This window comes from Alosa pseudoharengus, unplaced genomic scaffold (assembly GCF_046254945.1).
Source record: "Alosa pseudoharengus isolate Yale_2024_CS ecotype anadromous, Long Island Sound unplaced genomic scaffold, YU_APseudo_1.1 YU_APseudo_1.1_scf_14, whole genome shotgun sequence".
Taxonomy (NCBI): domain Eukaryota; kingdom Metazoa; phylum Chordata; class Actinopteri; order Clupeiformes; family Clupeidae; genus Alosa; species Alosa pseudoharengus.
Genome location: NW_027468609.1, coordinates 37,057,331 through 37,084,123, shown reverse-complemented (window position 1 = coordinate 37,084,123; position 26,793 = coordinate 37,057,331). Strand labels below are relative to the sequence as shown.

Below are 26,793 nucleotides of genomic sequence, written 5' to 3'. Positions count from 1 at the left end.
GAACTACAGGTTCTTCTACAACAGAAGACATTCAGCACATGACTTACCAGCTCTACAGCCTGGACAACAGGTAAAGGTCAAGCTGGACGGGGAAAAGAGATGGGGGACACCTGCAGTGATTGTCTCCAAAGCACCAGAACCAAGGTCATACGTGGTGAAGACCGAACAAGGCACAGTCACTCGTCGCAACCGGCGGCATCTGCAATTCATCCCTGAGCTACCCAGCATGGAAGGACAATTGCCACCCGAAAGCGACACCCAACCACCTGATGTCACCACCAATCAACCTGGCTCACCGACATCTGCAAAAGGCCTAGACTACTCTTCCACACAAGAAACGGCTGTACAGCTACCGTCCACACCAGGGCCTACCAAGAGGTCCTCAGCAAGAGCCACCAAGACACCCGAGAGGTTCAAGGACTATATTAGATAAATTCAGATAAATCAGATAGTATTCACAGTTTAATCAGTTTAAACATGGTTCTTGTAAGGGTAATTACAATGTGTGGTGCTCTTATGGTTGTGTTTACTGAATACTAATCAGTCAGGCAAAACTATTGAGTGACAGCAAATGTTTATTTACAAGGAATATTTGGTTATTATTATGATTAACATTTGGGGACTGGTTTGTATGGAACTAACTAAAAGAGGGAGATGTGATGAGTTCCGCCTGTATTCTGATTGGATTAGAATACCAACAGGAAGTTAAGGGTTAGGAGTTCAGTTAATGAGAGCCCTCATGCGATATATGTATGTGATTCTGCTTTTACTACATAAAAGAGTTAAACCAATCACCTGTTCGACTTCATTTCATGACAGTCACAGAATGTGACAATGAGTTCTGACGTGTTTTGATTGGGGGGAAGTGTCCAGGAGGGAATATTTAGGGGTTCAGATAGGTTAGCGATCGATAAGGATTATAATAGGGGGTTCTAAAACGTTTAGTTAGTTTAATAGTCAGAGTAGAAGTGAATTACGTGTGAGAGAGTTGTGTTGTTTTGTTGGCCGATGAGTGTGAATGACGAGTGATTGAGATTGTGATATGACTTCAATAGAAGTTAGGCCTATTAACAATGAATTGATATATAGCATCCGGTACGACACTGTCAAACTATAATCTCTGTAATTTCCCCAATTAATTATCTATGGCGAGTCATTACAGTAGGCCTACACTTGTAATACCTTTTTTGTCCACTGGTGGTGAAATGTAGGCCTACCTGCAAACAATGTAATACAGGCCTATGCTGATTGCAAGTACTCAAAGTATTCTAAAAGTTTATCAATTAATAGGCCTAATTTCTATTCAAGTCATATTTCTGAGACTTTCTGGGATAATTTCTATTTTTTAGAGCAATTTTAATTCAGCCACTATTTCTTCAATATTTTCACTACAGAGGCGTTTTCTTTCATCAGATGTTACCAAGAGAAGGTGAGCCACGACTCTTATTGGTGAGTGCTCTTGTTCATTACCAATCGCAGAGCTCGATATCGCAGCATCTGCCATATTGTGGTAATGGCGACGGTTCCATCAATTGTTCGCGCAGAAAGCATAGTAGACATTCTCTGGTGTAATCTATCCGGTTGCAGTTTAGATCAGCAGTTCCCTCTGGGTAACTGCGGGAGCTTCACAGCTCATATCCAGCTGTAGGAGGGAACACTGATGAAACTGGTGTTCTCTATGATACTGGAGCTGGACGGCTACGGTGGAGTATAGCTGCGGAGATTAAAAGGAATCTAACATCATTCAGCGGCAACGACGTCAGAAGAAGAATGGATTTGTTTACAATACTGAATTTGGATGAACTCTCGCTTGAGCTGTCCAATCTACAAATGTTCCCCTTCTTTGAGACAGCTCATTATATTATATCAGTGATGGCACTCCGCGAACAGCCAGGTAACGTAACATTAACAGTATTAGCCTACTTTAACACTAGAGTTGTGCCTTATTGATGACTTGCTGTTCAAAATTTCTTTATCATCAGTGATATTTTTACAGCGATTAGTACGTTACCACTTTTATACTGGTAAATTCAGTACATCTGTTTAGGTGACGTGCACCTTCACTGCTGTAAACCGCGTGACATTGCTAACATAATTGACATGTCCCACTCGACTGTCAAGTAAGTAGCAGCTATAGCACTTGGCGTTTCTTTAGAGGACGCCTATTTGGATGTGTAGTTAAGTCTTTTAGGTACAACCTTAACAACGAATTTTGTCTTCTATTGAATTGTGAACTGAACAGTGAAGTTGCAGCCAAATGTAGTTAGTCTGAATTCTTCCGGTGTTTGAAGACACCACCCAGACGTTGCTTCATATCCATGCATTTGTTAGGAATTGTTGCAACCAATACCCGAGGGATTATCAGATTAACAGCGCAGACGTATGAAAACAAAATACTGAACCAGAGTGTACCATCATTTCAACTGAACTGTTAAGTCGAGCCATATTATCACTGGTGTTCAATCATTTATTTATTTACTTCCGTATCGAGATAATTCATAGGCTTCCTGCAGCAACCCTGCCTTCAAAGTATCCTCGTGTGTTCCTTTTGGAGCATTAAATTGTATCCTTGACTAGCCTACTGTTTACCAAAATATTACCTAGGGGTAGGCCTTCTAACAACAAAGTTCTTGACTAGAGTAGGCTATTCAGTGAATTTGTTAAAATATTGGAAATAGGATTGGTATTGCTTCAAATAAGTGTAGCCCGTACAGTCTACAGTCAGTCTGTCTAGTTATTAGGCTAAACGCTAAATGGTCATCTGTAGGACTCTTCAATTGTGATTATTGTCTCCATTTAAAAAACAAATAAATATAATTTAAGCAGCACTCAGACCCTGGGCACTAGAGGTGAGGAATGGTGTGAGGTGAGGTGTGCAATATGTGTGTGGCTTGCAGATCTCTTAAAGTGTAGAGAAGCACTCACTGCACAGTCAGGCCTACTGCTGGCTACATTTACGCAATCATGTCAAGTTAGGAAATCTGGACTTTAATCTGGCTGTAAGTATTTTTAAAGTGTTTCCTAAAACAGGGAGGAAGACTGGATTGAAAGGAATAACTTCACAGTCACAAGTAACTAAAAGACAGAAGTAAGAGCCTACTTTCCTCTATGCCTGTTTAGCTAAATAGAACACAGCCTAGCTCTCTATGTGCATAGCAAGAGAAATTTGAGTTTGCATTCCATTTTAAACTATAGCCTATGTTACATTTTCTAGTCCAGTGTTTTCATCTTTGCATCATGGTCCGCATGGGTTTGATACAGCCTGTCTTTGTGCCATGTTTGTTTTCATTATGAGAATTGCCATATAGTGCTCTTTCTATTACAAAGTGTTGACCTTCCCACAATCCTCTATTGTATTCCTGCTGGTTGTTGGCTTAGCTGTAGGCTATTTTGAAATGGCATTCTGAGTCTGCCCTGCTTGGCATTTCACTCCCATATGCCCCTGCAACCTTTTCCCCTTTGTCACTGTTTTGGGGATAATGGAATGGCTCTATATGCCATAAATGTTTTTTTGAACCTAAGCAAGTAAATAAATTGAAAAATTAAGTGAACGTAATTACGGTAGTAATTACCCACACATTACCCACACTTTTGGATGAAAAGCAGTTGTATTTGCTTAACAATAACAGCATGAATGAATAAAGAAATAAACAGCTAAATATAGAAATGAATAAAAACATATCCCGCTTCTGGGATCAGACTTATGTTGTCTGAGGCTGGCACTAGATGGGCCTCTACAGCTGTATTGGGGGGGATTCACACTGACACGTGTTTTTCACCTCCAGGCGTCATAATTCAATTGTTTCCCTATGGAACATTATGACTGACCATTGTCAGCTTCTAAAAACACAAGACGCTGAAAGTTTAAAAAAATTCAACTTTTTAGTTCTTTTTTTCTCTCAACAATGGGTCGTTGCTTAGCTGCCTGCCTTAGTTAAGCAACAACATGTACATCGTCAATTTCTACCTTGCATGTTTTTAACACTCACTATTTCAGAATACTTGTGTTCTGGAGGTGAAGAAAGTGTGTCGGTGTGAACGCCCCCTTACGGTGTGATGGAAAAGTCATCCTAGTTTGACATCCAAGTTTTTGTTACCTTAATATAACAACTTTAAAGTAATTTTAGTAAACTAACTTATGCAACCCTAGTCTACTCATCTGTGTGATGCCAAATTTGTTGTGCATCCTCACAAATGAGTCCCAAGTTCATATACTCATGTTGGTTGATATACATGAAAGCATTGGTGAGATGTAGGGACCTGTCGTGCACCTGAAGCAAGGTGGCGCAAAGTGTGACGCAAGTCTTATTCATATCGACACCCAGTCAGTCAAGTCAACTTTTATTTATATAACGCATTTCATACACAGAGGTCATTCAATGTGCTTTACATAAACAAAAGCAAACAGGAACAGCTGATAAAAGCATAGAAGGGCAATAGTCAAAAAATTGTTTAAAAAGTAAAGAATTAAAAAAATCAGTGGTGAATGTTTTCGCCACACGCTCCACTTTTATTAAACCTTGCACCCAGGGGTGTGGTAATTAATGACATAAGGTGTGGTCTGGCGCATGATCCAAAAATCGCTATCTTAGACACTCTAAAAATCATTACGCCACTGACCAAGAAAAACCTGGTCTATAGCGAAAAGCGCATTGACAAAATGTAAGCAGCAACTCTTCTGCAGGATAAATATCTTTAGTCATTCAAACATCATTATTAGGGTAAGTGTTGCCTTTTTCAGGCTAGGTTTTCAACCCCTTAGGATCAGATTAACAGCGCAGACGTATGAAAACAAAATACTGAACCAGAGTGTACCATCATTTCAACTGAACTGTCAAGTCGAGGTATATTATCACTGGTGTTTAATCATTTATTTATTTACTTCCGTATCGAGATAATTCATAGGCTTCCTGCAGCAACCATAGCTGCCTTCAAAGTTAATAATAAATAGAAAGAAAAGAAGAAGGGGGATGTATAAATAATAATAATGATATAAAAGGTCTAAATATTAGTCAAAGCAAGAACATTGTAAAACAGCCATATCATCAATCATACCCTTGAATTGGTCTAGTGACACAAATAGGGTTGCAAAGGGGCGGAAAATTTCCGGTAAATTTCCGGAAACTTACCATGGGAAGTTAAGCTGGGGAATTTTGGAAATATTCCAAATTGGAAACCATCATGGAATTATGGGAATTAATGGGAATTTACGGGAATTAACTGGGAATTTTGGGTAATTCATACAAACTGTTTCATATACAAACATTAACATTTTGTTTCGTAATAAGCAATATGATTTGTATGTTCGTATTTTTGCTTAGCCTAGCATACAAAGCTAGCTAGCATGCTAGCGGAAATCCCATTCTCTGCCTATGGTTTACTAGCGTGCTAAACTAGCAACACTGAACTGCCCAAGATACACCACACCACTCAACAACAAAATCTGATTGGTTGGAACATTTTTACCCCATGCATATAAACGCACCATAGGTTTCCTTTATGTCTAGCAGCCTATGCCGATTGCTGTGTGCATGTGATTGACATATGTGCAGGGTAGAAATTCGACTGAAATTGCATTAAATCAGGTTGTTTTAACTAATATTAGACTGCAAGATAGGGTTTTGTCCACTACATTTAAGTTCCCTGTTATAGACTAACTTGCCATATTAAAAATTCCCAGTTTATTCCCATTAATTCCCATGGAAAGTTTCCAACTTAGAAAATTCCCGGAATTCTGCAACCCTAGACACAAATCTATCTAATTTTAATAATTCTTGCAATTTGTCCCATTTATTGGATGCAAAAATGTAAAAGCTAATTTACCAAATTCAGATTTAATTTGAGGAGTTTGAAGAGATATAAAACCCTATGAACGTGTATTGTGGCAGATTGATTTCATGTTCAGAAGAGAAGTTAGGTAAATTGGTAACTTTCCCAGTAATGCCTTATAAACAAAAAGGAGGCAGTGCCTTTCCCTCCTATCATACTTAGATTTAGTGCTCCACTGTGGTATGCTGCCTCAAAAACTTGTGTACACGAGTTGAGACTTGACGTGAGATTTGAGCGTAGCCACCGCTCACGTTCAAATAGATGCTTTGCATGAAAATGAGCGTACGTCTGTCCTACGCCTGTTTTATGTTGTACGCAAGTTTCATGAATGAAGGACAGTGTCACTTCGCTGGCATGTATCTACCCTAAGTTAGAAAACAATACAGCAATCCCACCTGAAACAGTAGTATCAACAATTTGATGTGACATAGATAGATGTTATGATGTGAAACTGTAGAGATTACTACTAGATGCACCTGGCAGACATTACAAACCAAGATGCAGATTACAGAGAAGGAAGTGACCGGAAACCTTGCTCAATGGAATGAAGTACACTAGACCCTGGTGCCAGCAGATCACCAAACATTAGTTACAAATAGATTTCATATATCAGTGGTGTTACCCAATCCCAGTTCCTATCCTTAACTCCAATCTAGGATTGTATCCCATGTTTTATTTTGGAGTTCAAATCTCTGGTGGATTATTGTGTGTGTGGTTAACGGTATGGCTATATGTATTGTGACTCCGTAACAATACATGTGGGATACATTTCCTACCATGCAAAAATATTATTAAAAATCACAAACAAGTCGTTAGTTAAGTCAGTCAATTAGGGTATTCCAAACTTTTGACGGACATAGGCATGGCATGGATGGATTATGAACCCCTGGGCAAAGAGGCCCCCCCCCCCCCCCCCTCCAGATAGAGGGGTCCTGAGGCATTCTCCAACAGAAGATTTTTTATTTAAAAAAATAGCCTTTAAATGATGACTTCTGGTGAGTTTTGTGAAAAGAGAAGGGTGGAGAAGAAGCAACTTCTCACAGAGGCTTGGGCTTCAGGGCCCCCTGAGCTCTTGGGCCCAGTAAGCCCATTCAGTAATCCATCCCTGGACCTGTGGTATGACTCCATCTTCAAAATGTTATATAATGTCATAGGTTTAGACCTACAGTATAGCCTAATAAGATTTTGTCTTTTAATTTAGATTTTATTATGCTGGCGGCTAACCACTAGCCTGGCCTCCGCCTGCCTACGAACTTCCGCTCGATTTCTTTTACCTACAGAGAGTCTGGTATCCAGGCTAGCTAATCACACAATTTTAACATAGTTTGAAAGGGACAGGATTTAGGAACAGGCTACTAAGACAGGCCCCCCTTCTCTCTGACTCACCTCATGTTACCCCCTGCATTATAGACTGGCTTCTGACAGAAATTACGTTTTGTGCCAACATGTAGAAACACTAGGCCTACTACAGCCTTTAATTGGTGGTGGAGGTGCAAATTCCTTTCTTTGGTTATTGTCCGCGATTCACATAGCTTTAGGCTATCACCGGCAGTGCATTGTAAACGTTTTTTTCCAACTTGTGTGCTGTCGCCACATTTTTTTTTGCCTGCATGGATGCGCGATTGAGTGCACATCTAAATAATATGCAAGATGCAACAACCATTTCTAAGAGGCCTATAAATGGTCATTTCTGGCATTACTACTAACATATGAATGCATTATTTATGTTGAAAGACATGTGAAAGAAATTAATGACACAGGCTTGCACAAATTCATAATTTAAAATAAAACTTTTCACTTTCGCTATCATTGCGAGAATAGGCTACAATATGAAAAATTTCAAAGTTCCCTTTGAGTCTGATCGGCTCCAAAAATGTATGGGATTTCCTGTGCTACACCTTTCCAACAAGTTTTGTGAAAATTGTAACGGTAGCTTTTGTGATATTGTTGACAGTCCTACCTCACCGCAGTAGGGTGCAGTAAATGGAAGCTTTTGATAGCGCACGCCACTAACGAAAAACGGAAAACCACCAGGACAAACCACTCAGGGGTGTAGGCTACTCTGGAACCATCACTAGGTCACTAATTTGTGCGTTATTTACGTTTGATTACATTTTAGATGCGTGTTGGTTTCCTGTAGGCCTAGTATAGCGTTTTTTTCTTTCTTTCTTTTTCTATGAACGTATTTTTTTTTTGGGGGGGGGGGGGGGGCATTTTGGTCATATTTGAATATTGGGGGGGACACGTCCCCCTCAATGTCTATGGTGACTACGGCCCTGGGGATAACGCTCTGTTAAGTTCAATACACTTACTCAGTTGAAGTACAAAAAATCTATTGCCCATATATGAAGCAATTTTATCTATGTGTAACGGATGCCCGCTAGCTTAGCTGTGCTTGTGGAACGTTGTTAAACCTCACTCCCCGACGCCTCAAGAGTGCCCAGCTCAATTGTTAGCGCGCTCGCCTCCCGATCCGAGGTGCTGCTGTTCGCGGGTTCGAGTCCGGGCGTGTGCAGGGCTGAATCGCGCAGGTTCAACACAACGCAGGTTACATTGGTGCCGGACCCGGATCGGGAGTGAGGTTTAGGGGGGTGAGTGTAACGGATGCCAGCTAGCTTAGCTGTGCTTGTGGAACGTTGGTAAACCTCAGTCCTCGACGCCTCAAGAGTGCTGCTGGCATGCGAGCCAGTAGCCTGGGCTATTGGCTCAATTGTTAGCGCGCTCGCCTCCCGATCCGAAGTGCTGCTGTTCGCGGGTTCGAGTCCGGGCGTGTGCAGGGCTGAATCGCGCAGGTTCAACACAACGCAGGTTACATATGGGAAAATAACATGGGGATTTTGACTAATCACACCTATCAAATTCTGTTGGTAACAAATGACTTTAAAATGCCATACATACTTTTTTTATCTGACTTGAGTTGTTTCTGTGATCTTCGATGCTGTTAAGAGGGCAATCAATGAGTCTTTTTTATGTAAACACTATAGCTATTAATCAGCATGGCAAAGCTAAAAGATAATGAGGTGAGAATTGCAGATTGTAGTTACAGTAGACAAATCAATGGATCCTGAGGGATAGAGAAGCACACTCAGCCAGTGTGAAGACATGACATGAAAACATGTCTCTGAGGCAACATTATCACAAGAGGAGGAGCTTCATAGAGAGCAGAATGTAGATTCACCATCTCCACCTCTCACTGAAGCAGATTTCTTCACTGAGCAAGATGGGCAATGATTAAATGAACATTACTGCAGATCAGTCCTGCTCTTTTCACCTAGCCACAAAGCCCTCTATCTATAAAGGGAACACTTAGGAAGTCTTATGAAGCTGTTATATACTTGCTTAGTCATTATATATTAGGTCTTAATATCCTAAAACCAGAAGTGTGGTTAGTCCCAAAAACAAAGACAAATTTCACGGTTATTTAACGGTTAATGGTATATCACACTTTAAACAAAGTTTCCTTCAGCCCCTCGAGTAACCTTGAGCAGTCCTGCTGTTGTGGAGCCTATTTAATTTGTCACAGTTAGATTATTTCCAGCAGTTCAGAACTCAACCATGGTTTCCTTTCAAGCATGATTTTGGATGAAGCTGAATGTTGTTGTACAAGCTGTTGATAAACATTGTTTTTGCTGCATAGGAATAAGAACTGAGCAAATATCATCACTTTCATTCTTTACCTTGGTGGCCCCTCTGTGTCCCCTGCAGTATGCAGTGCCTCCTCTGATTGATTCCGTTTGCATTGAGTTAGCTGAAGTTATGAGATTCCTGTCAAAAGTATCTTTTATTACTCTTGTCATTTGTGTAGGTTTTTCAGCCTTTGCCGATGTTGCTGTTCATGTCTACATAGACAGGTATGTGATAAAGAAATGACTTCACTCGGTGTTTGTCCATGCCATGCTGTCAACTCACCCTGTGCTCCTCCTTTGATCCACATAGACACAAGTTTCTGCTTTAGAGCGACTTTTGTCTGGGATCTACAGTGCTGCATGCTTAACCAGCCACTTAAACAGTTGTTTGTGCCAGTATCACAAATACATGGTTAAGTAGCTTCTCACGCCTTCATTATTGAACTTAATATCCCACATCAAGTGTTGCACACAGAGAAGTTGAACGAATGAAAAGGCTATTGCCAGTTTCAACATTGTTGTGCATAGAGTATTGGGGTGTGGTTCTTCATCTGATTTTATACTATGATTACACCAAAGACATTTTTTATATCTATTTCAATTTCCCATTCATAATGTAGGCTACTTCAAACAGATGCAAACAAATATTCATTACATCCCATGCTTAACGATACACCTGACAAAATACTTTTATTTTGCCATTCCATTGTTTTAGTACTTCTGGTGTTTTCATTTTGTAAAGAGATATGCTATGTTAGACTGTGTAGACAAAGTTAACTTGCCTTAGACAGGTAGGTACGTTCACTGTCTTATTTGTTAGAGCACGCAGATGCAAAAAAACGTATCACGTGCCACGCTAACAATACACCTTACAAAATATTTTTATTTTGTCATTCCATTGTTTAAGTACTTTTGGTGTTTTCATTTTGTAAAGAGATATACTATGTTAGGCTGTTTAAAGATAACTTGCCTCAGACTGGTAGGTAAATTCACTGTGTTATCCATCATATCAGGATAGATGAATAGGTTTAAGGTTTTGTTCAAGTTGGAAAGTGACAACAAACAAAAGTTCAACGTTTGTTTTATATTTATATTTTCCATTGTTTGTCATTTAGCCTACTCATTTGTGTAAACCCAAGCATAGAGTGGAATGTATTTTAAAGGGGACAGTCATCTTGACTCCCCTCAGCCTTGTCTTGAATGTTCAGATTATGTAAAAACAGGCTACTGTTTCTTTACAATATACGATACTATATACTTTATTGTACTGTAGGGAAATTTGTATGCTGCAAACACACACACACACACACACACACACACATATCTGACTTTCTCCAACTTTTGCACATCTCCATATAACTTTTTATTTATTATTTTTGATTTCTCCTCCATCTACCCATGTCCTTGATTGCCTAGCCTTTCTACCCCCCACCCCACCCCCATCCCCAACACACACACTTACATCATCACTGTCATCACTTCACATACATACAGCACACTGCTTGCTACAGTAAGCCTCCTCTACATACTTGCTGCACACTGCCCCCCCCCTACATACACAGCACATTGTCTTCAAGATCTTCTCCAACACACATCCTCTACATACTTACAGCACACTGCCCCCACCTACCCACACACACACTACACACACACACACACACAGTCACTGCTCCACTCCCCTCCCGCCCACACACACATCTTCACTGTCATCACTCACATACATCATACATACAGTACTCTGCTTGCAATAGTAAGTCCCTGCCCCACCCCTACATACACAGCACATTATTTCATCAGGAAGCTTCTCCAACACACATCCCCAACATACTTACAGCAGACTGCCCACACTCACACTACACACACACACACACACGTCACTGCTCCACTCCCCTCCCGCCCACACACACATCTTCACTGTCATCACTCACATACATCATACATACAGTACTCTGCTTGCAATTGTAAGTCCCTGCCCCCCCCCCCCCCCACATACACAGCACATTATTTCATCAGGAAGCTTCTCCAACACACATCCCCAACATACTTACAGCACACTGCCCCCCCCCCCCCCAATACACAGCACATTGTCTCATGAGGAAGCTTCTCCAACACACATATTGCACACTCCCCTCTCTCCACATACACAGCACACTATCCCATCTCCCCTGTCATCCCCCCAACACACACACCAAGACCCCTGGCAGTTGGGTTAGCCCCTTGAGCCGTGGATCTGCCCAAGGTTTCTTCCTTGGTAAGGGAGTTTTTCCTTGCCCCTGTTGCTCTTGGGTGCTCCTTGTTGGTGCCCCCCACCCAATCCCAATCCTCCCCCACCTTTTTTTATGCAGCCCTTGCCACTTAATCTACTAAACCCCTCTTCTACTGCACTTTTTACCCCCCCCCCCCCATTAATGCACAAATAGGCTGACACCAGACATAATTTCACTGCATTTCTTACTTCCAGTAACTATATGCATGTGACAATAAACTTCCTTGTATCCTTGTATCCTTGTATCCTTGTATGCTGCTCATATGCTGCTCACATAAATGCATTCACAATAAAAACACAACGCAATGTCTCTGCCTTTGTGACTCATACTCTTTCATCCTAGTGTAAATTACCTTATCTTATTTTCCTTTCAATGAAATGTGGCAACTTTTGGCGGGTTTGTGTAGGTGGATGATGGCAAGGAGACAACAGATAATGCACTGATGAAATCTACATGCCCAGAGAATACAAATGCTGATTAATTGTCTACATTGCTGTAGATTTAATGAACAAATGTAAATGAATGGAGGAAGTACCAGTCTGTGCACATCCTGCCCCCTTAATTTGTTGTTAATCCTTAGTGTGTATAAAAGGTGCAGTTGAAGGTACCATAGGGTACAAGGTACACTCCCAATGTTCCCCTACCTGTCAGTTCAGTATCTGCAGTTCATGCAGTCCTGCCTCAGTGGCCTAAATGGGAAACAAAGTGGCTTGAATTGAGACATCTGCTACACTTCTGATAACAATTTTGCTTTAGGAACTTAGAATATTGTATGCATTTTGTTCTTTATTCTCAGTTGTAGGCTCAAAAATTATAAAACAAATATAACAGAACATACAACAAAGAAACAATAGACCGATATAGAATGCACTTGATAATTGGAAAATGTGTCTTAATGCAGCACCTGTAAACACCTTTTAAAAAGTGTGACTATAGTTATGCTTTATAGCATTTTTATTTAGCTTACCAAGTATATGTGTCTGCTAGTACAAGCATCTTGGATGCTTGAAAAAGAGGTTATTGTAAACAGGCTCCCCTGTTCTCTGGCTTGGTGTATCTAACTTGGTATAACAATATAACTGGATCAGGAATCGTCATCTTAAGACTTGTATTATGAACATTTCTGCAGATATTCTTGGCAGAAGAATCACAAAGTTTATTATCGGCACAACCTATTTGGGTTTCAGCCGAAGCATCATACAAATCTGTTCATAAAGGATGAGATCTACATTTTTATTTGAAAATGTCATATGTCATATTATTTTACATCTACAACATGTTGATTTCCTTATTTTTCATGAGTGAATGTCCATTTTTCCAAGTATGCATTTATGATGGAATGAATGAGTGAAGGTTTTTATGCCTCCATATGCAGCAACTAGGCCATCACAATAAGAGTAAAAGGTTAATTAGTGCAGAAGAGACCCTTAAAGAAAATAAAGATTTGTGTATATCAGTATCATCACCGCCAATCAGCCAAAATGAGTTTGAAAATATCGGCATATTGGCAGAAATCCAATATCATGCATCCCTGGTTACGAAGCTAATGAAAGAATAGGACTACTCAATGATGTCAAAATTCTTAATGATAATCAATATTTAGATCACGATTATTTAACACGATCACTCAATGATTTTGGGAACATCATCCATAGGTTCAATTGAATTTTCAATAAAAAAATGCATGCAAAAAGAGATAATGTACAACAGTTACCATGTAAAGCAAACGGAATGTATGGCTAAGACAAAATGAGAGCATTGTTGCAAAATGGAACACAGGAAAATAATCCTTATTTTTCCATAGTTGTTGGAGGTCATAATAATAATAATAATAAGGGATAATGGACGACACAGCGTTTGGTTAACAGAAATGAATGCATGTTTGAGGTGGTAATGCGGCTGTTACACCTCGAGTGCATTAATTTATCTCGCTGTTGCCACTTGTGTTGTGTTCATTTGCTGTTATAATTCAAACTTTTTAATCGCTAAAACTGTCTTGTTTGTAGTACTTCTTTCTGCCACTTATGAACTCATTTTTCAACTTGCAGGGCAAACTGCCATTCTAAATGTATGGTTGCTATGGCCAAAGGCTTGTTTTAGTTCCATCACTCTCATTGTCAAGCAGGCATATCCCAGGATTTTGTTGAACCTTAGCTGTGTAAAATGGCTACTGCCACGTAACTAAGCCAAAAGCCAGCTCAGTCATATGCTACAATGATGCTACGTTCTGAACGTCTGTCAGATCATTATTTCATAGCTCTTATAGCAGTTCATTTAAAACTGGAGCTACTTCATAGGTGTGCAGTTAACACAAAATGTTGGGAATACACTTGTTAAAAGAGAATTCCAGCGATGTTTCACATAGATCTCTGTTTCTCGAGGTCACCCAGTGCTGTCGGTGCGAACATGACTATGGAACATGAACATGAACATGGGGGGGGCTCATGAACATGCCCCCACAGTGCCCCCTGGCAGCTCTAGCTGTTGGCTGCAGCAACAAGATCTATGTCAAAAATCGCCAACATTTTTCTTTAAGCAAGTATGTTGCTGTACAGTATGTTAGGGCATGACAAAACTTATAATGAAAAAATAGCCATAGCATTTTGGAAGTACAAATGTAAATAGGAATGTGCAGTGAAGCTTTATTTAGCTTGTTCAAGTGTATTTACTGTGTTCAGTGAGACAATCCCCATTGGTATCTGAGGACATGAAAAGTCAAGCACATGATCCCATTTCCCAAACCCATTTCACATTAGAGGAATATTTATTAAAGGTATTTTGGAACCTGTATAGTGCATGGACCGTGGATAATGGAGTTGGATAATCATCACATTCTCTGGTTCTCTTTTTAACGTTAATATTTAAACCGCTGGTACAGTCAGTGCATGCACAGTATGTTACCTAAAGCTAGGCTGAACCACTTATGATTTAACCTTGGCTTATCACAATTGGTCTGTTATGTAATCCTGATAAGCCAGTACTATTGATGATATGCTAGGGAGGGTTATTTTTCTGTATTTGAAATCTTTTCAGGATGATACACTCTTCTCCACTTACTAATTAAAGTTTAAATATGCCCTATATATGTGACATTACACTTTTTTAGCGGTTGCTGTGAAGCTAATGAATTGTTTTAAAAGAAACTTACAAACTCTGAATTTAAATGCATTTGGATTTACATATTGATCGTGAAAGTCAAGGCCTCTCTTCTAATGCTCTTCTTGAGAATAAGCGAAATAAGAAGTAAAGAGACCCTTTATTGCTGTTCATACATGTGTAAAGATGGTAAACATAGTAATTGTTCATCTGTTGTTTAAACTCAGTTGTGATGTTCATGATACTGGCTTGCAGGGGTGTTGGAGGTTGCCCATCGGAGCCCATTTGCTTGCTGGTTTAGCTCGATGCTCTTCTGCTTTGGGGGAGGCATTCTGTCTGGTATGATGTTGGCTGAGCCCCCTGTGGCCCCACTCTCCAACACCACCAGTGTGTTGCTGGCCTCCCTGATGTGGTGAGTACTTTGATAATCTCATTTATGTATTCAATGAGATATTTATTTTTAACTTTTTTATTTTTACATTTTTCTGAACAATTGTACATAGCGCCACAGTGCAGCCATGTACATAAATATACAAATATACAGCATAATATACATACACAAATATCCTCTACCCACCCTCCCCAATCCCCATGCATCCCCATCCTCATGACCTATCCGTACAAGTTTATATTTGGAGTAAAGTGAACCTACATCTTGCCACCCTCAATCAAAAAGAAAAAATAGGGTATACCCCACATACATACAAAAAAAGAATGTACATAAAAAGGCATAAATAAAAATAAATAAATAAAAAGTAACACAAATACTAATAATTAAATACAGGTAGTCATTTAGTTATCCTCAAGGTAGGCCCACTCCTCTTCCCAGTCTACTGCAGAAACCTCATCAAAATAATCCATGAAAGACCCCCAGGTGGAATAGAATTCTCCCACGTTTCCTCTGAGAGAGTATTTTATCTTTTCTAACTTTAAATGATACATGATGTCTTTAAGCCATCTGGTGTGGGATGGAGATTTTGGGCCTTTCCAGTTCAACAGGATAAGGCGTCGGGCTAATAAGGTTGCAAATGTCACCACTGTTTGAGATCTTCCTGACCACAGGAAGTGGGAGTCATCAGGTTTGGTCCCAAATATGGCCGTGACTGGATGGATTTCAGTGGTTATTGTTATGGTTATGGATTTGGCAGACGCCTTTGTCCAAAGCGACACATAAATACAAAACAACATAATATTTAAAATTGAACAGGGAACAGATTAGAATGTTGGTCAAATATAATAAGGAGAATAGTAATAATACACAACAATATCAATTCAATCAATAGCCTAATAAAATAAGCAATGAAAATGAGGGGAAAAGCAATAATAAAACAATAATCTCCATTCAATCAATAATATAAAAACAATGACATGGTAAGACTTCATTAAGGAGAATATCAATAATAAACAATAATGTCGAATTAATCAACAGCCTAATGAAAATAAAACAATATTATACAAACCATAACACATAAGCGCTTAAACAGTACATGTTGAATAGGAATGTCTTTAGACCCCTCTTAAACGACCCAAAACTACCACAGGAACGGAGATAGCAATAGCAATGACTATCAATGAGATATTTATGAAATGGAACCCCTTTTATCAATTATGCTTAAAATGAGACTGTTTGCTTTTATCTGAAAGTATGTTTTGATAACCTTTTATCCATTTCAAGCCAAAAGCCAACAATTAGCTAATGTATATCTACAGCTATAGTTCAATGAATAAACACAGTGTAGACATCGACTCAACAACTGCAACGGCCTCCTCATGGGCCTTCCGGCTTGAGTGGTGAAACCGCTACAGATGGTCCAGAGCGCAGCGGTGTGTCTGGTTTTCAATCAACCAAAAAGAGCATACAGTACGTTACCCTGCTGTTCACTGAGCTCCACTGACTACTCTTAGCCGCCCGCATCAAAGTCACTAATGCACTTTGCTTACAAAGTGATGGCTGGGTCTCCTCCCACTGACTCATATGCTCTCATAAAGGCTTATATTACCCCCTCGGCCACTACAGTCCTCCAAGGAATATTGTCTCGCACTGATGCCCTTACGCACATGGCAAACCAGATTATTCTTATTTGTGCCCCGATGGTGGAACGACTCAAGTGCTACCAGAGCAGGTGTGTCTCTCTCTATCTTCACAAAGCTCTTGAAGACCCAACTCTTCCAGGAAGACCTTCTACCTTCTCTCACACTTCTAACAACATAGTAGTTTGCAAGCATTGCTATTACCACAGCCACTTTCGATTTCAAAACTAGAGCGTCATCCCCTCGCGTCGCTGATTGTTCAAGTAGTTTATTGTCATGTACATAAAAGGAATTATAAGTAATGAAATTCTTGTGCTCGAGAGTCAGCTCAACTATAGAGCTCAACAGACATTTAAAGTGGTAATTAAAATGGTATATTGTGTGTGTGTGTGTGTGTGTGTGTGTGTGTGTGTGTGTGTGTGTGTGTGTGTGTGTGTGTGTGTGTGTGTGTGTGTGTGTGTGTGTGTGTGTGTGTGTTGGAGGGGGTAGGTTGTGTGTTTGGGTGGGGGAGATGATGAAATTGTGTGTGTGTGGGGGGGGGGGGATTGTAATGGTGTGTGTGTGTTGGGGGGTTGCGGTGGGATAGTGTATGTTGGGGGGGATTAATGGGGTGTGTGGGATGGGTAATGGACTGTGTGTGTGGAGGGGGGTTGATGAAATGGTGTGTATGTGTATGGAGGTTAGGTGGGTCGGGGGGTACCTGTGTGTGTATGATTGGGCAGGTAATCTGCCGACCGATTGAAATGTTAGTAAACTATAGTGTTCCAGACTAGATCTAGGTGGGCGTGGCCAGTATAGTATTATCCTGCAAGCTACCATAGTTGCAAGGTTTAAACAAGTTTCATGGTGTAGTTGCATACAGGAACCTGGTAACTGCCATGTTATTAGTCATTAGGGCTGGCTTAGGGGCTGGAGTGTGTGACTGGAGTATCCATTTTGTCCAGACAAATGTCTGCATAAGTAGGTCTAAGTGATATGCCCAAAAAATTAAATCTCAATTTTATTTCAGTGTTGTATGTAGACTATTCTCGATTTTTTTTCTCGCTACTAGAACTGGAGATACTGTCCTAGGTATATATAGGTGCATGGGTGTATGAGTAACAGAATGTGAATACCATGCCTGAGTAGGATTGTAAATTGATAATAGTTAATATGTCTGTACTGGTATAAGCAATTTCTGTTACGTATGAAATCAAATAAATATAATTATATAAAAAAAAAGAACTGGAGATACAACATGATTTTAAAATAATTTCCCTTTTTAAAACTATAGGTTACACTGTTCCCGAGTAACTAGGGCTGTCTAATAATGTAGGTCTTATCAGCCTATGGCACACATACTGTAGGCTAACATTACAGATTTTAGTATAACCAGCAGGCATACCAAGAAAGGTCAGTAGGTGGCAATGACACTCTGACTACAATATTTTACCAACACATGTATTGATTAATATAATTTGTAAATTGCATGTCATAATGTCAATGAGGCACATACAAATAGATATAGCCTAATGATAGATTTCTCACTCACCAATTAACTTGATTAATGAAACGTGTCATTCAGTATCATAATAATCAGTAGAGCCAACAGGCACTTATGCTATTTGTGTACTATAAGTTTTACATCAGGGTCATTCTGTGTGAAATCAGACAGAATCCAGGAAAAATGGTTTCTGCACCATCTCAGATTTTGCTCAAAATGTGTCTACATAATGTTTAGGTACCAAAACGAAGACCTGTAAAATATTCTGTTAAATTCCAATGTGTTCATATTTTCTTTGTCCTTGGATTTTTACTCTAAAATGCCTTATCTTGGAGCAATGTTTGGACATGAATACCTTAAAGCTTATTATTCCTAGCATGCCCAAACATACGTATTCTCAGTATGACTGGACCATTTAAAGTTTGTACTGCATGCCCATTGATTTTATATAAGGCCCTAGATTCGGTACAAATAGCAAAAAAGAGTGACATTGACGGTACTATAAAGTATTTTTTGTACCTACATGACATTATTCAGTATTGTGTCTTTATTAATACTTTATTAATGTTGTGCCAATATTCAACATATCCACAGGATATGAACATGGACAAATAAAGGATGAAACCTTTTGGTTTGCATTTTTGTTCATTGGAATGAGAAATTCTGACTGCTAAACACACCATTTTAACACAGTTTTCGGAAGGACAGAAATACCAACAGAGAAAGCAGCGCCCGTCTTCTGTCTGACTCACGTGACGCGAACATTGCCTACCTGCAATAGGCTATCACTTCACTGCTTGACACTTGCCCCAATAATGTTCAAATGACTGAATAAAAATCTTAAGGATTATCCTACAGACGAGTCTTTTGGGTTCTGTTGCTAATGGCTGCTTACATCTCGTGACAGTGCGTCTTCAGCTGTGCTTTATATGCACCTTTTGCTTTAGACCATGTTTTTCTTGGTCATGATTTTTAGAGGGTGTAAAATAGCAATTTTTGGATCATGTGCCTGACCACATCTATTTTTTTTAATGTTCAACTTATGTGGAGCGCATGGCGAAAAATTAAATTGGGTGTAAGATAGGAACAAGCCTTGCGTTGCACTTGACGCCGGGTGTACAATAGGGCCCTCAATGTTGTACCATGTTTCCTTCATAGATAAATACACTTAGTTGTATACCTCATTGTTATACCTCATTCTTGGTCCTCCTGAGGAACTCTATCTATCTTACTCCTGAAAAACTCTAATTATTACTATCTAATTATCTATTGATGGGGCAGCCATGGCCCACTGGTTAGCACTCCGGACCTGTAACCGGAGGGTTGCCGGTTCGAGCCCCTATCAGTGGGAACGGCTGAAGTGCCCTTGAGCAAGGCACCTAACCCCTCACTGCTCCCCGAGCGCCGCTGTTGTAGGAGGCAGCTCACTCCACCGGGATTAGTGTGTGCTTCACCTCAATGTGTGTTCATTGTGTGCTGAGTGTGTTTCACTAATTCACGGATTGGGATAAATACAGAGACCTCACGGGATCAAAAGAGTATTTATACTTATACTTACTTATATGGTACAGCAACAACTTTATCTAGATAGATAGATAGATAGATAGATAGATAGATAGATAGATAGATAGATAGATAGATAGATAGATACTTTATTGATCCCCAGGGGAAATTCAAGGTCTCAGTAGCATACAGACAACACACACACATTCACTAACAACAGAAAAAGTAATTAAAAGTATATAATATAAAAACACAACTAAGCAATAAGGACAGTAGAAGATAAAGAATATACAAAAATACAAATTATACTAACTAACACTTAATCTAAATCAATTCTAAAAAGTATCCACATAGTGGTGATTAATCAATCAAGAGGCGCTTGCAATGACTGAGGCAGGGACTGAACCTGTGATTCTCTGTGCATAGTAAGGTAAGGTAAGGTGCTCTGTGTGAGTGAGTGTCATGGTGATAGTGCAATGGTGATAGTGGTCATGGTGATAGTGCAAATGAGTAAGTCCAACAGTGCAACAGTGCAAGAATAAAGTCTATATATCTATATATATATAACTATTTTAAGAAAATAAATCTGATTCGACACAGAATGACCCATCATACGGTCGCATAACAGTCACCTCTGCATGGTGCACTAGTGTGTACAACCCCAAACAGAAAAAGTTGGGACGTTGGGGTGTAAAATGTGAATTAAAACAGAATGTAATAATCTGCAAATCTCTTAAACTCATATTTAGTTGCACAAAGGACACAGACAATGTATAAAATGTTGAAAAAGACAAATTTGACTATGTCATGGAAAATATATGTTAAGTTGGGATTTCATACCAGCAACATGTTTCAAAAAATGTTGGGACAGGCATAACAAAATTCTGGAAAAGTTGTGTAATGATAAAGAAACAAACTAATTAGGGTAATTGGCAACACAATTGGGTATGAAAAACAATGTAATTTTAATGCTTCTTAACATGAAATTGTGAAGTATTTGGGGAGTTCATCATCTACAGGACATAATATTATTAAAACATTTAGAGAATCCAGAGAAATCTTTGATCTTTGCAAAAAAGGTAAAGAGAAAAAGAAATTGGATGGCCATGGTCTTTTGGACCTCAGATGGCACTACATCAACACCAGACCTCTTTCCAGATCTGTCATTGTATGGGCAATTGCTAGCCTTACAAGCTGACCCACATCAAGATTTAGGGTCTGGGAACTCACCATTGGCATTTGGCAGTGCTCAAACCGGAGGGAAGGATAAACGGTTGTCTTTCAAATTCCCTCTGCACGCAATAGGATAGCGCTACAACTCATGAGTCCTATGCGTTTTCCCACCAGTGGAGCTAATTGGCTAGTTGATCAAACTTTTGCCAACTTAAACAAAGCTTAACTCGAGTCGCACTGTTCACCAGCAGCAGCATCCATCTTCTTTGTTTTCAAGTAGCAGGGAATTCATGCGGAACCGTCGTAACTCTGCTGTCATTACGTTAAGCTCAGCCATCGACTCTATACACAATGTGATTAGCCTGATCGAAGTTTGATTTTTCCAGCTTGCAAGCCAACGGAGAGTTGCTAGACTACCCTTGCTGCAAATTACATTAGCTGCCGCTAGGGTGCGTCTAGATTTCTAGGCTAGGCAATTGTGCATACAACCAAAACCATAAATGAATGACGATAGGTTTGGCAGTTAATTATATGGTTTTGGTTCAGTATTCTGTTTTGTTAATGCTTAAAGAACAGAAGTATGTTTGGATGAGGAAGAATGAGGCATACACTGAAAAGTGCACCCTGTCTAAACTGATGCATGGCAATAACTAGGTAATACTCTAGGCCTATTTTGCTTCCTCTGGCACTGATAATCTGCTGCATATAAGGGGGTAGGTAGAGTCATTAAAATATTTGGAAATCCTTGGAGAAAACATCATACTGTCCATAGAAACCAAAAGAAATGTAAATTGAGTAAACTTGAGTCTATTGTCTATTACAAATGGTCTGATATTTCTCAGAAAGGCTACCACAGCTGACATCTGACTACCCATAACTTGGATTTTAACAATGAAAAGTGTGCTTTTATCAGTGCAAAATACACTTTTTGAGAAGGGTGCCAAGAGTTTTGACCGTGTCAGTATTCACTTGTCACAGCATTTTGGTGATATTTTGTGTTGAATTTGGGGAAACCAATTGCTGTTTCAGTTGTGTTGAGCCATTGAAATGGTCCTGGTTTGTTAGTTTTCTCAAAAAAACTCGAAAAGTGTGTGAATTTTGCTTAAAAACTTTCCTAAAGGGGTGCCAATACTTTGGCAGTGACTGTATACTTTGTATATCACATTGCACTTTTCTGCTTTTTTGCACTTCTGGTTAAACGCAAACTGCATTTTGCAGTCTTGGTACTTGTCCTCTGCACAATGACAATAAAAATCTAATCTAAAAAAAATGGAAGGGTGTTGTTCAGAAAAGCACTCCGGTACAAACATGCATTCCCCAATACCACTGTACACCTCTGCCCTCTAGTGTGCATTACAGGAAATAGATATTCCAGTAAATGTTCATAAAATACTAGAGGTTAGTAAATGTACTGCATTTTTCTATACTACCCTCTGATGTAAAAGTTATACAGATATGAGAATGTGACACAAATGCACTTTTTTTTTTGTCTGACAGGTATCTGGTGTTCTACAGCCCTCAGGATCTTATGTACTCTTGTGCATCCATATCACCTGTAAGGCTGGTGCTGACTGGAATGAAAGAGGTGACTCGGACTTGGAAAGTTCTGGGGGGTGTAATCCAAGCCCAGAAGAAGTATGAGAATGGACTGTTGGTGATGATTGCAGTGGGCTGGGCCAAAGGTATACATGAGACATGACTATCATCATGACTATCATATTGGGCAGCCGTGGCCTACTGGTTAGGACTTCGGGCTTGTAACCGGAGGGTTGCCGGTTCGAACCCCGACCAGTAGGCATGGCTGAAGTGCCCTTGAGCAAGGGACCTAACCCCTCACTGCTCCCCGAGCGCCGCTGTAGCAGGCAGCTCACTGCGCCGGGATTAGTGTGTGCTTCACCTCACTTTGTGTTAACTGTGTGCTGAGTGTGTTTCACTAATTCACGGATCGGGATAAATGCAGAGACCAAATTTCCCTCACGGGATCAAAAGAGTATATATACTTACTTATACTTATATATATGAATAGTTAAATCATATAATCAACACTGTTTGATTAATTAGTTTGCACCAATAATGCCATGTATGATGTGTCTTTGAATCAGGAGTGTGTTAAAAGGCAAAATATATCACAGTATTTTCAATGAAACTCACAACCCACAATCTGGTGATCTTTTTTCTCAGTTTTGAAATAAACTGTAGAATACAGTCAGACTCAATACAGCTCATGGAGTTCTGTAATCAGGGGGCGTTTAGCTCTGCCTCTTGGTTAAACATTGGGGGGTTTGGGACCACTTCTTCATGTTCTATAGCAGAACTATTTATGATTATTGGGGAGGGTTATATTGGCTTTCTTTGATTATTGGGAGTTTATTGATTTATTGATTATAAATTACGCCCCTGTCTGTAATTGCACAATTAAAACAACACATGATACCACATGTCACCTAACAATTCCCTACATTTTTTATGATATTGATTTAAAAAGGCAAAATGTCATTTTGGTAATACATCAAAATGAATCTCCAAAAGATATCCTTAGTTCACATTGACATGCTTTTTCCAACTTCAGGCGCTCAAATTCAGTTGTTTCCCAGTGGAACTGGACTGACTATTGCAATGTGCCTCACATTTAGATAAACGAGGTACAAGCAGAAAAAACGCAAGGCGCTCAAAGGTAAAAATAGTTTTTCAACAATGGGTCTTTGCTTAGTTGCCTGCCTTAGCTAAGTCAGGGAGTTAGCTATTTAGCTAAATATAACATGCTATAGCAGTGGTTCTCAAACTTATTCTGTCATTCCCCACAAGGAATATTCAAGCCCCACCTGACCCCATCAACTCAGCAAAATGGCAATGTTAAAAAAATGGTTCCACATTGCATTTCCTGTCTTGGTCCGCTGAATCAGATGCTATTTTAATTCATATGTCGGTCTTTTTATGACTCCTATGTTTGTGTGTGGTTATTTTGTTTTGAATCTATGATCTTGTCAAAAAAAGAAAGGCATTATTAAAGATTGCAAAACATTTCCTCCTGTTCATCGCACCCCACCTGACATGTTTCTATTCCCCACTAGTGGGGCCTGCCCCACACTTTGAGAACCACTGTGCTATAGCAACAACATGTACACAATTTCCACCTTGCATGTTTCCCACTACTTTGGAATACAATTGTTTTGGAGGTGAAAAAAGCGTGTTGGTGTGAACGCCGCCTCATTGTTCTTAACTCCCAGACCACCACCCCCTCCGTCCCCTTAAATACTAATCTGACTTATTTGTATCAGCTGTCCATTTTCTTGGTCATGTTGATGTTATTATTATTTGTATTTGAATACACTGTATCTGACAATGAATGATGTATGATTTATGTGTATGCATGTTTGTGATGTTCCAAACTAACTGCAAAGTTGAATTTTAATTTAGAATCTAGAATCAGAGGGCAACATAAAGTATATGTTTGTTTTTCACTATTTTAATAGCAAATATCATTTATCTTATGCAGGTGCAGGTGGTGGACTGATCAGTAACTTTGAGCAGCTTGTGCGCGGGATCTGGAAACCTGAAACCAATGAGCTCCTGAGAATGACCTAGTAAGTCAGATGGGTGCTCTTTCAGCCAAACAAAAGAAAAAAGATCACTCTAGCCCAAAAGTTGTTTGAACAACTGTTTTTCTCAACAAATAACTAAAAAGATGGCCTTACCTCAGACTGTACTCTGAGTTAGGGGCCTGATGAGTTTGCTGTTAAGTGTCCATTTCCTAGACAGGGAATCACATTATACCATAACCAAAGCCCATGCAACTTTCTCCTCTATTTTCCATAACCATCATGCCTATAAGCATTTAAAATGTTTACAGTTCCTTGAGCACTCAAATAATCAGTTGCATGTTTTCAGACAATGGAGTGAAAAAACTGTGATAGGAAGGCATAGTTTGATTGTAAACAGGGTAATTTACCTGCCCTCCAAATGTATAAGACAAACCTGTTTAGTATTTAGTATTTAATCAACTGCTAACCATCAACTTTTGGTATGTGCAGTCCAACCAAGATAACCCTGATTGGAGCAGTATTGTTCGCCCTACAACAGAATCACTACCTACCTCTGAAGACGCATCATCTGATGTTAATCTATACCGTCTTCATTGTCATTAACAAGGTTTGACCATCCTTATTACATCCTTACATCTTTATTACATTAACATAAACATTCTTTAGGATATAGACCAATATCATTAACATTAGACCTGAATGACAGTAGCTGCTCAGGGAATGGCATCACTTAGAAAACATAGAAATCAATGTACTGCTGTGTATAAAACTGGTGTCATTAATTGACTAATGATATGTATCATAACAATTAATCGTAAGTTATTTATTTTTAATTTATGAATGTATCTGTTACTTGTTACCCTATTGTCATTAAAACATACGACTCTTCATTACTTCATCTTGTCCAAATGCACCAGCCATTTTCCATCTAAAAGTCTCTTTCATCTGCTGCTCTTTTTGAACATGGTTGACCAGGCTGACACAAGTTGGCCAGGTATTGCAGAGTCCCATTAGCAAGTTCTTACTGATTTCACAAGGCTTTTGCATCACTTCTCAGCGTGTTGCATCAGCCACCTCACTGATGGAAGACTGTTATCTGGTGTTGTTTTACCGAATGCTGGAGGTTTTAAATTTCATTTACCTGATTTTCTTTCATCCTTTCCCATCATTCTGCCTCATTAGCCTTGTCCAGTGCAGACTAACATGACTCCACTCTCTGAGATTCTCCATTTCTCTTATCATAGGCAAGGATGATGTTGACTGGATCTTCTTCCTCGCCGTTTGCTGTCATGGAGTCTGCTATGTATCACATGCTCTTTGCTCGTCCAGCAGCCTACTCCCCTCTAGCTGAGGAGGGTACACAGGCCGAACTCCAGTCATCTAAAACCCCTAGTGTCCACTGTGACAGCCCCAAGAGCTCTGTGCAACCTGACACAGACAGTAGCCCCTCTCATGAGTCCAAGCTCCAGAAGAGGAACTCAACCAATGCAAAGAAGGCAGACCAGGTGGAAGGGAAGGATCCAAAGTGCAACAAGAAAAAAGACTGATCAATGTACATTCCCATCTTTTCATAGCTTTTTGACCATATATCTATATTCAGTGATTCGTACATTTAATTGTATGAAATGATAATGTAATATATTTTCATATCTATAATGAAATCACAGGATGTTTATTACTGCTTCAATGCATTGGTATTTTTAAGGGATTTTGATGAAAATACTGTTCCTGGTCGTAAATTACCCTTTTATTTGATGATTTTGTTTTGTGTTTGTGTGAGAAGGTTATGATTTTATAAGAGATTTACATATATACTGTATATTTTAATAATATTTATACACAAGAAAAAATGTCTGCATGGCAGAATTTGTACTATAGCGAATGTAGCACCCCACAATCAGTGAATGAAATTTAATCAATGAATTAATTAAATTCAGTTGCACTTTAAATGTGTCCTGTGATTTTAATTCCATAAATAGCTCAAACAAATGTTATTATTGATCATTTACTGTATTATAATTTACAAATGTGAGTATTTATGCAAACAACAAGAAAAAAAATGTAAACAACTTTTATCAACTTACCTTAACACCCTTTTGACAGTGAGAGCATGGTCTCTTGCATCAACTGGCAGGGGAAAATAAAACCTGGATGAGATCTGGATCTCCTAAAATATCTAGCATTCTCAAGATGCTGTAGCTGACAATGTAGTTGAATTTGGAGATGTCAAAATTAAAGGTAGG

General features: G+C 39.4%; 1 protein-coding gene across 2 annotated transcripts; it reads left to right on the top strand.

Annotated features, from left to right (window-relative positions):
• Positions 1–1,500: 1,500 nt before the first annotated feature.
• On the top strand, positions 1,501–26,499 carry tmem38b (transmembrane protein 38B). Of its 2 annotated transcripts, XM_076284884.1 has the most exons (7): positions 1,806–1,894; positions 9,635–9,680; positions 15,074–15,230; positions 22,506–22,690; positions 24,505–24,592; positions 25,040–25,157; positions 25,795–26,499. In XM_076284884.1, the coding sequence occupies exons 3-7, from the start codon at positions 15,124–15,126 to the stop codon at positions 26,095–26,097; spliced, it is 801 nt and encodes a 266-aa protein (XP_076140999.1). In that variant the 5' UTR covers positions 1,806–1,894; positions 9,635–9,680; positions 15,074–15,123; the 3' UTR covers positions 26,098–26,499. The 2 variants fall into 2 exon arrangements, with proteins under 2 accessions (XP_076140998.1, XP_076140999.1); XM_076284883.1 differs by lacking the exon at positions 9,635–9,680 and having other exon boundaries at positions 1,501–1,894.
• Positions 26,500–26,793: the final 294 nt, after the last annotated feature.